The 12,382-nt window shown below is 45.1% G+C and overlaps 1 protein-coding gene across 2 annotated transcripts in view; it reads left to right on the forward strand.

The window, feature by feature from the left end:
* CAPRIN1 (cell cycle associated protein 1) overlaps positions 1 to 8,546 on the forward strand; it is a 30,121-nt gene extending 21,575 nt beyond the window's left edge. For both annotated transcript variants that reach the window (XM_054172058.1, XM_054172057.1), the window contains 8 exons: positions 238 to 299; positions 2,227 to 2,337; positions 2,869 to 3,018; positions 3,221 to 3,371; positions 4,671 to 4,865; positions 5,873 to 5,973; positions 6,758 to 6,821; positions 8,170 to 8,546. In XM_054172058.1, coding sequence (XP_054028033.1) covers positions 238 to 299; positions 2,227 to 2,337; positions 2,869 to 3,018; positions 3,221 to 3,371; positions 4,671 to 4,865; positions 5,873 to 5,973; positions 6,758 to 6,821; positions 8,170 to 8,234 — 899 coding nt within the window. In that variant the 3' untranslated portion in view covers positions 8,235 to 8,546. The remainder of the gene's footprint in view (positions 1 to 237; positions 300 to 2,226; positions 2,338 to 2,868; positions 3,019 to 3,220; positions 3,372 to 4,670; positions 4,866 to 5,872; positions 5,974 to 6,757; positions 6,822 to 8,169) is intronic.
* Positions 8,547 to 12,382: the final 3,836 nt, after the last annotated feature.

Consider the following 12,382-nt stretch of genomic DNA (forward strand, 5'->3'; position numbering starts at 1 on the left):
GGCCTGGCAGTGTTCAAGGCTGGGTTGAATGGGGCCTTGAGCAACTTGTTCTAGTGGAAAGTGTCCCTGCCTAGGGTAGGGGGCTGGAACTAGATGATCTTTAAGGTGCATTCCAACCCAAACCACTCTGGGATTCTTTCATTTTTGCAGTGGCCACTCTCATTTGAATTAGGTGGGATGGTGATGCTATTCTGTAAAAGGTTTGATTGTGTAATGAGTGAAATTCTTCTACTTCAGTTCATGCCGAGTCAAGACTTGCCCAGCCTAATCAAGTTCCTGTGCAACCAGAAGCTACACAGGTAAAATGTTTAGTAAGTTGTGTTCTGGATTTTAGGTTTGCTTGCTGCTGCAGGAGGACTTAGTTCATAACTGCATGAGAGACTCCAGGAGCTGAAGTTCTGCTATCTGCCTTAGCTCTGGAGTGCTGTCACTTTGAGCCTTGGAGTGGGTACAGTTCCTATACTCTGCAGACATGGCCTGTTTTCTGTGCTGGAGTCTTAGCAGGCATTACCCTGCTAGGAAAACTCTCAGGCTCAAGGCTGAAGTAGGAAACTGCATTGCTGATTGGAGGCCTCTTAAACTGAAAGGCACAGACACAGAAGCAGTGGAGTTTGCACTGCTCACTCTAGTGCCTCACTGTACTACTTCAGTCTGTGCAGCTCACCTTCACCTTCAGGATCAGTGTGTGGATGTGATTTTCACAAATGCACCTCCACATGCCTGCATGCTAGGCTGCCATCACTCCAGGTCACATGGAACACCATGTGACAGTGGTGAGTTTTATTCATGACTGAGAGGAAGGACTTTGGGCACTGCTCTGTGTAGTCCTACACTAGTGTAGCACTTGAAGCACTTCTCTGTGCATTCTGTTCAAGATGGACTAAGCACCTGACATGTTAGTCTTTGCCAGTAGTGTTCTCTTCAATGCATAGTGATACTCCTAACTTAGGTAAAGCAGGCTGCCTTTTGTTTGTGTTTTTGCAACAGAAATGCCAAATCTAAAATCACTTAAAGAGCAGCTGCTATCTATTCAAATGGTCAGCAGACCACAGCTGGGTGTAATGGATTAACTCTATAGTTTATATTCCACACTTACTGTTCCATTAAGGTTTAGTCCCATCTGCTTGCTTGGGATAGTATTTTAATGCTGGAATTGTAGAGCTGTTTTCAGTTGAGCATTCCCACAATTTCCCATTGAAGTATGATGTCTTCAACTTCTGCAGTGCATGAATGATGCATTCACCTTGATGTGCCAGTTCCTCACTGAACTGTTCAGTGATTAAAGCAGCTCCTGATTTTTGTAGTAAGCATGTGTGGCACCTCTGAAGGACTCTGCTGGTCTCAAGTGATGAGTCTGATCCCTGTAGGTATTTGAAAAACAAAAGAAAAACATCTGGATGGTAATGGTAGTATAAATGGCTTCCTCTGTCATGTCCACATCAAATCTGCAAGTTTTGAGTCACTCATTTGGACAGAAAAAGGAATGTATTGGATTTCCCTCACCCCTCCTCGACTTTACTCTCTGTACCTGCTGAAGTAGTTGCTCATCGGGTTTGTAGATGCAGAATACATCTTCTGGCAGAGTTCTCCCTGCATGACTTTCACCTTGCTGGTAAATGATGTCTGTGACTTGCTCCAGTGGGTGGTTTTATGTTGCTTACCTTAGCCACTGCTGCCAGTGATGCTCCTGGGGGTCTCACAGGCAGTAGCTAAACTTGCCTCTTTCCTTTTGAATGTTCAGCAAGGTGATGTGAACACACCCATCAATCATTATCAGTTGCCTCTGAAAGTCCCTGACAGCCTTAATGCAAAGTCCTTTGCTGGCCAGTGTTCACTGGAAACAGCCCTTCTCTGTTGCTGTATGAGCTTGGAGCTCTCTCACGTAAACCTCACGATGTTTCTGTCTTGCTCCAGCTTTCCTTTTGCTACCATAGTTGGGCTTGTGTGAGGAAATGAGGAGCAGGATGTTCTGCAGTAAAAGCAAACACATGTCCAGCTGATCCAGAAATACCCAGAGGACTGTGTGGCAGGGGGTGGGTGGTGTGGCATGTTGGAATACATGTCAGGATGAAGTGGTTAAACCTCTGCTTGTTGAAGGACTTAATTTTTGTGCTGGAATACATTCTTGAGTAGGGAATGCCATTTGTTCCAGAGCTCTCTGAATCTTTTGATAAAACTGTGTGAGCATCAGCTGACTTCTGGGGGCTTTGGGGTTTATCTTATCAGGTTCCCTTGGTTTCTTCTACCAGTGAGGGATATACAGCCTCCCAGCCCATGTATCAGCCTTCTCACACCACAGAGCAACGGCCACAGAAAGAATCAATTGACCAGATTCAGGCAAGTCAGCTTCCCATCCCTGTGGAAATCCTTTCAGATATCATCAAATGTTAGTCTGTGTTCCTCTGTAATTAAAATGTTGTAACTTCCAGTCACCTGGGAATAGGGCTGATTCAGTTCTGTTTCATTTCAGTGTTGAGCCTGTCTGTGATCAGTAAGTCCTTCACAGTAAGGCTTAACTGACAAGATTGTCTCTGCAGTCAGGAGTAACCTGCCACCATCAGCAAATGAGTATCAGTCTTGTTGCCTTAAGGAATGTCATTGGGTTTTAACATTGGCTAGCAGTTACCCCAGAAATTGGCTCATTTCCCCCTCTAATGTTTTCTAGTTGTGCTTCAAGTTAAGGTAGAAGACACCAGGTGGTTGGGTTTTATTCTCTCCCCCTCTGCTGTTGTGAATGAGGCTGTTGGGCTGCAGTAGCAGCTGCTCATTTGTTGAGGTGTACCTGAGCTCTCATCGCTCTAGTTAAAGGGAAGGTTTGAAGCTAGTGCTTTGATGTTCCTCTAAAGCATTGTTTATTTTATTTATTAGGCTTCAATGTCACTGAATGCAGACCAGACCCCATCATCATCATCACTTCCCACCGCATCCCAGCCGCAGGTGTTCCAGGCTGGGGCTAGCAAGCCTTTGCATAGCAGCGGAATCAACGTTAATGCAGCTCCATTCCAATCCATGCAAACAGTAAGTAGCAAATGATTGCTGCATCCTATAAACATTTTGATGGTTAGTCCTTTTGTTGTTGTGCAGACACTGGAATCAGTCATGCAATACATGCAGTAGTCTTTGGTTATTCACATGTCTCAGACTTCCAGGCTTCTTTACATGATACGGTGAAGAGTTGTTAAAAATGAGTTGGAGCAGAGCTATTTTTCTACCCTTGTAGGTGTTCAACATGAATGCTCCTGTTCCTCCTGTTAATGAGCCAGAAACCCTTAAGCAGCAAAATCAGTACCAGGCCAGTTACAACCAGAGTTTCTCCAATCAGCCTCACCAAGTAGAACAATCAGATCTTCAGCAAGAACAACTCCAGACAGGTAAATGAACAAAACCTAAAGTCTCAGTAGGGCAGCTGAAGTCCTAGGTGGTGTAGCAGAGCATGTCGTGTGTTCTCTGATGTTCTAGCCTTGCCAAGCTCCCCCCTGAACAATACCAGGTTTTGTTATTCTGCCTTGCTTTGAACAACCCACAGGGGGTGAAATTCAGAATGTAAAACTCCAGCTGCTGCAAGAACTTTGCCACTTGAATCAGTTTTATGTGTATTAAAAAAAAGCCCAACCCAAAAACCGGGGAGAGAATTGAGGATTGTTCTAAGGATGGAAGCAGTACTGTGAAGCACTTCCTCTGCTGAGTCTTACAGTTGGGTAATCCTTACATTTGCTTTAAAAATGCACTACTTGAGATGCTGCTTTGCAGAGGAAGTAGGGAAGCTGGAATTGAGAGCACGGATGGACTGCTGCTCACAGAGGAGGTCAGGCTCCCCCAAATCTCGACCCTTTTGCTAAAAACCAGTTTGGAAAGCATTTTGCCTGCTGTGTTCAATGTAGCAGCTTGGGAAAACCACCAAAGACTTTATTTCACCCTTTCATTGTGTGTACAAAGCTCTTCTGCCAGCACTCTCTTCGGCTTTTGCAGATGCAGAGAGGAATTTTGAGTGAACATAGGACAGATGACAAAAGCTAAGTGAAGGTGAAGTAAGGAGAGCAAGGATCAGGCTCTCTCTGGGATACTGGGGTGGATGGATGAGGAGCAGGAGGTCCAGGTGCTCATTGTTGATCTCTGCACTTTTTGAGCTATGTGCAGCAAAAGGCAGAAAGTCTGGAGAATGCTGGCATCAAATGCAGTACTCACTGTCAGTCACAACCTCAGCTCTGCTACAGTGTGCACAGCTCCACCTCACAGAGAACTTAGTTAAGGAAGACAAGTATGTCTCAGCAGCTCTCTGCCAGTTCAGGGGGAGGAAGTTGCAGAAGTAGGTTAACTTAGTCATGCTTTTCTCTCTAGTGTGCATTGCTGATTGTGTTAAAGGGTTTGATACAACACACAAGAAACGTACCTGAACTAGCAGTGCTTGTTGCTGAGCTTGTGCTGGAGGTTTCTTGACTGACCTAACCCAGCTCTGGACCAGTTCTGGGTTGTTTTTAATCCTGTGGGATGTTTGAATGGTAAACTCAGCACTCAGTTCTGCAGGTTGTCTTTCTTGGGGCGGGTGAGCTTTTGTTGCTGCGTTCAGTGACCTCTCAGGGCTGTGAGCGTCGGGTTTGAAGCGAGCACAGATGGGAATACAAACAGAGACACACAGACCTCTGTACCTTTGCCCCCCAATTCCCCTCTAGTGGTTGGTACTTACCATGGTTCCCCGGACCAGAGCCATCAAGTGGCAGGTAACCACCAGCAGCCTCCCCAGCAGAACACTGGATTCCCACGCAACAGTCAGCCTTACTACAACAGCCGAGGAGTGTCGCGGGGCGGCTCCCGGGGCGCGCGGGGCTTGATGAACGGCTACCGGGGACCCGCCAACGGATTTAGAGGTAAACAGCTTGGACCTCTTTCTGGAAACAGCCTGGCAAGAGAGCAAGTGTTACTGATAGCAGGTGTTGGGTTTGTACTTGTATCTCTGTGAGAGACCTAAACTTGTAGTAAAAATTCTTTTAGCTGGCTTAAGCAGCTTGCAATGTAAGTGTTTGGTTGTGCTTCCTCATGGGATGTAAACAAAGTGGTTTTTTTCTGTTCTGTGCCAAAGGCCTAGTGTTTGAGTAGGTATCTGCTGCAAATATAATCCAACATGGAGCTCTATCCAACAGAATTTCTCAGCCATCAAGTGAGGTATTCAAAGGTCAGTTGATACTTAGAAAAATAGTTTCTCTTTCCAGTTATGCTGGAATTCTGTGCCCCATCCTATTGAGAACAGGCTGGATAGCGTAGAAAAAGAGCAAAAAAAAGTCCCTGGAGTCATTACTCTGAGGGAATTAAGAGGAGCTGAGGATAAATAGGAGAACTCTCATCCTTCCTGGAGGTGACTGCCAATGTTACAAAGATGTGTGTGTCGGAATAGGGGAAATAGAGACAAGTCCCTTCTCAGGTGCTGTGGGGTTTGACTAATGAGCACACCGCTGCCTGCTTTTGTCACATTTTCTTCCTTGTGAGGTTAGTGATACGGTTCACATCCTTGGATATGGTTCACAGCACTCAGAAGAGCCTTGGCTCAGGAGCAGCTGCTTGCCTGAGGTGACTCTTGTGGCCTTGCAGGTCACAGCTGTTCTGTTTAGATCCTAGTGTGAGGTTTAGCTTTGGATTGAGTGTTCTGTAAACCAGATCTCAAGTTACTGCAGAAATGCATTGAACTGCTATCTCCTCCCAGTTCCACATCCTCTTTCTTGTAGTAGTATTGGCACTGATGTTGCAAACATTTGCTTGACTGCAGGCAGACAGTGCTTTATAAAGGGGTTTTCCCCTCAGATTTAGGTAAAGTGCTGGTACTGCTTTTCCTGATGTGGTGGCATGAAGTAATAGTCCTCCCTTGTACCCTGTTCCTCAGGAGGGTATGATGGCTACCGTCCTTCCTTTTCCAACACTCCAAACAGTGGCTACACGCAGCCCCAGTTCAGTGCTCCTCGGGATTACTCCAACTACCAGCGGGTAAGATTCCACCCTGCTGCAACACCCCAGAAGTGGGAAAAATCCCAAGCAGCTGTGGGTGACAGTGCTCCAATCTATTAGGGATTATTTTCTGAGGGCTTTTTAATTGCTTCTGAAGAGCAAAATTTCAGGTACTAAAGAGATACTCGGAAGCAGAATTTGAAATGGCTGGTTGTAATTAGGAAATGTGTTCTGCTTGCCTGGGTGATGTGTGACTGAATTAGTCTGGTAACTGCAGCAAGGTTGAGTGAATTCTTAAGCAATTTTTCTTCAATATATTTTCACAGCTTTGTGAGAAACACTTAGAGAAACTTAAGTCCCTCTGAAACTGATGTGCTGATCTGTTCCTCTGAGTTCTCTTGTTCTGAAGGAATTTGCTTCGTTTGTTCAAATCCTACACTGGAAAATGTCTGCATCTCCCCAGACAAGTATTTGTAATCAAATGAGATGACAGATTTTGAGCCTCCATTCATTGACTCATCCTTCAGCAAATTAATCTTTGATCTCTGTGTGGTTTGAAAAATGTTTGAATGACATGGCCTGCAGCTGGAGGGAGAATTTGTTCCTGTAGGTTTTGTTGGAGCTGTCAGCTATTAATAGGAGCCAGAATTGATTTTTCTAACACAATTTAAAACTGTAGTAAAAAGCTCTGTGTTAGACAGGGGTGTGGTGTCAGTGTGTATTGCTTCAGAAGCCCCTTACTTCACTAGCAGTTAATAGGTTCCTGAAACATGACAAAAGGCCCAGGTTGCATGTGGTAACTTTGGTACTTTCTCTGCTTCAGGATGGATATCAACAGAATTTCAAACGTGGCTCTGGACAAAGTGGACCTCGGGGAGCTCCTAGAGGTAAGGTCTTGAGTAGTGGATAACAGATTTGGGTTGAACAGAAGTTTTTGATCCATCTTCTGGACTTTCTGATTTTAAAATCAACCTTGCTCCTTATTGACCAGATAACAAGTGAAGAATAGTTACTTCTCAGACCCCATAATTGATCCTGCTTTTGAACAGCCTCTTGAGGTCCATTCTGACTTGACTTGACTGTCATCCTTTGAAGTCATGATGGAAGTTGAGTAGGCTGTTGAGGGAAGACTTCTTTAAAAAGAAGTTAAACCAACAATTGCTTTTGACACTTTAAATATAACAGAAGGATTTGTTGCCTTTTATGAAGGAAAGCCCTAGGAAAGTGATTGTTTTGGTGAGATTTATCATGACTGGAAAACCTCATACTAGGTGCATTAGTATGGGACTTGAGCTGACTGTCAGCCTTCAGAGTTGTCTGTTCTAAAAGATGTCCTACTGCATCTGTCTCTGAAGAGCTGTCTAAGGGTACAGAACTTCCCTCTCTGCTCATCAGTTCCTTGATCCTGTAGGGATGTTGCTTTTAGCTCATGGAGGTGTCTTGTCCTGTAGCTTCCGAAGAGTGTTTGCCACCTGCTCATCTGAGAAAACAAAACAAACCCCTGCTGTGTAACAAGGCTGTAGCTCAACTGTGAAATGTTCTTTTCAGTGCCATTTCCACAGTTCTGTTCTTTGTTTTCAGTAGATTTTTGGTGATGAAACTTCCTTCTGTCTCAATATAGACAGCTGCATGAGAATCCTGGGCTCTCAGCAGAGCGCCTTGTGAAAGGGGACAGCTTGAGGCTGTGTGAAACCATAGTTCTGTGTGGTAGCTTGGTTTAGTGCTTGACTATCCTGGTACTGAAAGCCCTGTGGTGTGCAACTGTGACCTGAAGTACTGGGCTGGGATGAAGCTGAGAGCATATTGTAGGAAGCACAAGAAAAGTCTTGAGGTTTGTTGTCAGGGATGTGCAGGAAAACTTGGAAAGGGCTTCCCCAAGTGACCTACAATTCTCATATCATGTGTGTGTGAGCCACTGGCAGTCTCTTTATGCAAGAGGAATGGAAGTTAAAACACATTTAGCTAGCTCACAGTACTTGCATCTAAAATGCAGTAAACCAATTATTGCCTTCATTACTTGAAGTGGTTACAGCAGTTCTGGGAGAAAAAGTATTGGAGTAAAGCTGAAAGCTGTAAAGACAAAAGAGATACAGTTAAGCTTTTGGGTCTGGAGGTGCTTTCAGAGCCATATATAGCCCAGACATGCACCTAGGAATGCTTAGACCAGAGCTGCTGGGATTGATGGGTTTGGGGTTTTTTAAAGACCCTGAAGAGCCTTTTGTTTCTGTTTCCTAGGTCGCGGAGGGCCCCCAAGACCAAACAGAGGGATGCCTCAAATGAATGCTCAGCAAGTGAATTAAAGAGCTTCACAGGATCACATTAAACGCCAAAAACACACTGGCCAGTGTACTATACATGTTACCAGAAGAGTTATTATCTATTTGTTCTCCCTTACAGGAAGTTTGTTGTAAAGGGACTATTTTCATTACCCATAATGACAGGACTACAGTTGCCAGCTTTACATTACCTGGATACCGAAAGGAACGAAACAACGTTTACTCTGCATGTTCTGTCCTAAGCATCATCTTGAGCCTTGCACATGAGATTCAGATTCCTCACCCTTGCTAAGAGTAAAGCAAAACAAAAAAAGATGAAAGAGAGGGAAAAAAAAAAAAAAGAAAAAACAAAAAAAAAAAGAAAAAAAAAAAGGCAATTTTCAGGGTGATCCAATCTCCATGGTTAACTGAAGTGGCAGGAAAAAGAAATAGGCAAAGACTCACTTCTGACATTTTAAAAAGTGCTGTAACAAATTTGGATAAAATCTACCAATTAGTAAAAGATTTTCAGTGGTGGCAGCTGACAAAACGTAGTGTTCCCCTCCAGGGGTGGAAAAGGTGAAGTGTGGCTTGGTAGAGCAACTGCATTTCAGCTTTTTCTTACTATACTGAAGCACTGAACAGTTACAGATGCATAGTGATGCCTGTCCCTAACTAGCCAAATAGGCTTGTAGCCATCTTTGAGAGAGCAGAAGCCCCCCTAGCTGCAGCACCCCTCGGCACTGGGGCCCTGCTTCCTGTGGCTAAGGGCCTGAGGCCGCTGGTGCGACTGCTGCTGTAGTCATCAGGGGGTTGTTACTTTGAGAGGGGAAAAAACAAGAGCTCTGATTTGGCACTTGGACTGAAATTTTGCAACAGCTGTGAGATGATCTGGATGGCCACTGTATATTTGCTGTGAAGTATTTAGGTATCTCTTCGAAACACTTCTCAGTTCCTTCGATAGCGGTGACTGGCGCGAGGGGCGCTGGCCGGGGCCGCTCCGCGCGGCCCGCACGTTGTCTGTCACTAATACTTGACCTTGCTGTATTATCACCTAAATAACTGATGCCGGTACTGATGGAAATCTCTCCTGGATAATCATAACACTTTTGGTCACATGTCCTTTTGTCTTTCCTGCAGCCTTGAAGGTTTTAAGAAATCTCAAATGCCCGCTGCTGCTGCCCTTTTAATCGCTCTCTTTTGGAAAAGCACCAGTCTGTGTTTGAATTGATTTCCCCTTTTCAGGGAAATGACAGCCAGCAGTTACAGTTCTAATGGTATAAGCAAGACAAATAAAACATGTTTATAAAAATTGTATGCTGGAACCCTGGTTTTCAACGGCTGAAACAGATCCCCTCTGATGGGGTTGGCGTTTCCTAAGGTTTGTGTTTCCGTTGGGTTTCCCTCCTCCCCGGACTAGCTGTACCCTTTTGCTTTCCTGCTTCTACTCCGGTAGCTGTGACTTCTGGGAAACGTTCTCCTTTCGTGGACTTTCCTTTTCATCAAGGCAGCAATGTATAAAAGAAATGGCATAAGACTAGGAGCTGGAAAAGACCAAGTCTGGCTCGAGCTGTGCTGCATACTCGCGGTCTGATCTGTGGGAACTCACTCGTGCCTGCCTCTCGCGCACACGCTCTCTCTGCAGCGGGGAGACTCTATCGGTAGCTGCCTCCATAGAGGTGTTGCTTCTGTCGCTTTCTGTAGCACATGCGAGAAGAAAAAGTGCTAGACACCTTCAGTGTTGCTCATCAAAGAATTGCCTACCTGTGGAAAGGTGAAATCAAGGAACAGCTACGTGTTTGACTGTTCTGTACAAAGCCGGAGGTCGTTACCACTCAGAGGTTCCTTTCTACTTTGTATCGCAACCAAACTTTCAGAACCTGTAGTCAGGTAGTTGGACTTTGTTGTGAAATAATCTGCAACTCCATGCAAACAGGGGGTAGTACCACTTCTTCCATGTTCTGTGTGAAGAGCACAAAAGAGCAATGTTTTTACTGAGAGGAGTGATAAGCTTGTGACGACAACACCGCAGAGCAGAGAGCTGGGAAGGCTGCTGCGGGCCGGAGGCAGCAGCTGTAGTGGAGGCCTAGAAACATTCCGTACCAGGGTGACACAAACTGCAGTTGGGCAAGAAGTTGCTGTTCTGTGTCTTTTCTAGGAAGCTGTTACTGAGATAACTAGTCCCACCTGGGTTTGGGGGTTTTTTGGTTCTGTTTTTTTTTTCCCTTCTTTCTTTTAATTAACTGGCAACAAATAAAAAGAGAAAGCTACTGTGGAGCTGATGTAGGCAAACAGTGAATTCCTTTAGAGAAAACACTGCCTCTTTTTGTGCAACAGTTCCCAAAACAGCTGCTGGAACATCAGCTGCCCAGCATTCTCCACTGCACACCAAATGCCTCTCCAAGAGCTAAGTGTAGCTTGACAGGAAGCTTGCAGCATGTTGAATCGAAGATCTCTGGCTGGATCAGAACATTCCGCCGAAGGTGTTGGGGGCTGGGTTTTGGTTTGGGTTTTCTCCAACTCTGAATATATTAATGAAGTCTTGGGTAGTTGAGGAGCCTACTAATTGAGCCACAGCTGGTGAGCTGCTTTTCTGTGTCTGTAGAGTAGCTGCTCTACTGTGCACTGATAGAGGTGTGATTTAGTAATAGCCATGAGCCCAAGTAGGTAAGATGTGTAAGCTGGGGCCTTGCACAGGCTTTCTAACCTCAGTGCACCATCTCGTACTACTGTAAAAGTGGCCTCAGACCCAGTGAGGCACAGATCCATGAACAGCTGCTCTGGCCTGGGCAGGGCAGCTGCTGAGCATCTTTCACTGTAACTTAGCTCTAGATTTGAGTTACAGCCAGAGTGCAGCACTCCTACTTGGGTTTCTTCTTCAGAACAAAGACCATTGTAAGAAGTGGTGAGGTGAACCAGTGGTGGTTCTGGGCTAGTTGTGCAGTCCTCCCTGCATGCCAGAGCTGAGCTGTGTTCATTCCAGTTAGGTGCTCCTTTAGTGTCTGATGCCTGTGGTTGAGAGCATGAGCAGAACAGAAGTGCTACTTCTGAGCCTACAGATGAAGCAGTTGCACTCTGAGGTGGTTTTACTTGACTCTTCTATGAATCTGTCTTCTGGGAGCATAACAGACCCCTGAGGGCAGCCTTCCATGTGCAGCTACGAGGAGGAGATGCAGATTGGTGTTCTGGTGGGGGCTTTGTTACCTAGTGTGAGGCTGTGCTAACAGTGGTGTGTGCTGGAGAGCAGGCTTCTAGGTTCAGCATTTTACTTCCTCTTGGCTGTAATTTAAGGAATCTTAAATAAATAACTCAAGTTCCCAGATGTTGCTACCAAATGTTGCAATGTCTGGGAAACTTGGATCCTTCCTAGACTTCCTACAACTTTGATAACTCAGAAATCATGGGCTGTTGTCTCATACCTAAGGTCTGTGTTGTCCTCCTGTGTTCTCCCACTGCACAGGCTGGATTTTAAGGACAGTTCACCAATACAGCTTTGGGATTTTGCTGTGGAGGGAGTTCTGGACTTGACACCTGTCTTCTTTCCAAGATACACTGTCTTTTGTATATAGCAACCTACAGCATACATCACTTGGGAGTAGCTGGAAGAGTAATGTTGACTTGTTAATAGCTAGTTAATTTTTCTGCTGGGACTTTACAAACACTCAGAGAACTTCATGACCTGAAGAATGTGTCTCCAGAAAATGTCCTGCTGACCTTCTTTGTTAAGCAGATTCCTTGACTGGATACAGGTTACCTTCCTACATGTTTCTGGAGAATTGATTGAGCTGCTTTCTTCCCCCCAGGTAGCATCTGAGTAACTACACTGGAGAGAGGAAAGCTTCTGGACAGGCTTTAGCTCTAGAGTAGGATCAGAAAGATGTTAAATGGTGCTGGCAAAGGGGTTGAACTTCACACGATTGAAGGTGACTTGTACAAAACCTTTGTGGTCCAGCAGAGCAAAATACAAAAGCAACTGGTCAGAAAAATCAGTTTCTCTTCATTTTTCTCTCTCTGTTTTTTAAGCTCTAGCATTGCCTAAGCTGAGGAGTTGACTTTTCTGGCCTCTTTGCAAGAATTGTTCATTATAAATCCACAGCTGAGATACAACCATTTGGGCTCTGGACGAAGTCATGCTGTAGTCTTCTGCCATTGCAAGTCTCCTGTGGATACAAAGGGATCTGAGAACACTGCTC

This window comes from Dryobates pubescens, chromosome 22 (genome assembly GCF_014839835.1).
Source record: "Dryobates pubescens isolate bDryPub1 chromosome 22, bDryPub1.pri, whole genome shotgun sequence".
Classification (NCBI taxonomy): Eukaryota; Metazoa; Chordata; class Aves; order Piciformes; family Picidae; genus Dryobates; species Dryobates pubescens.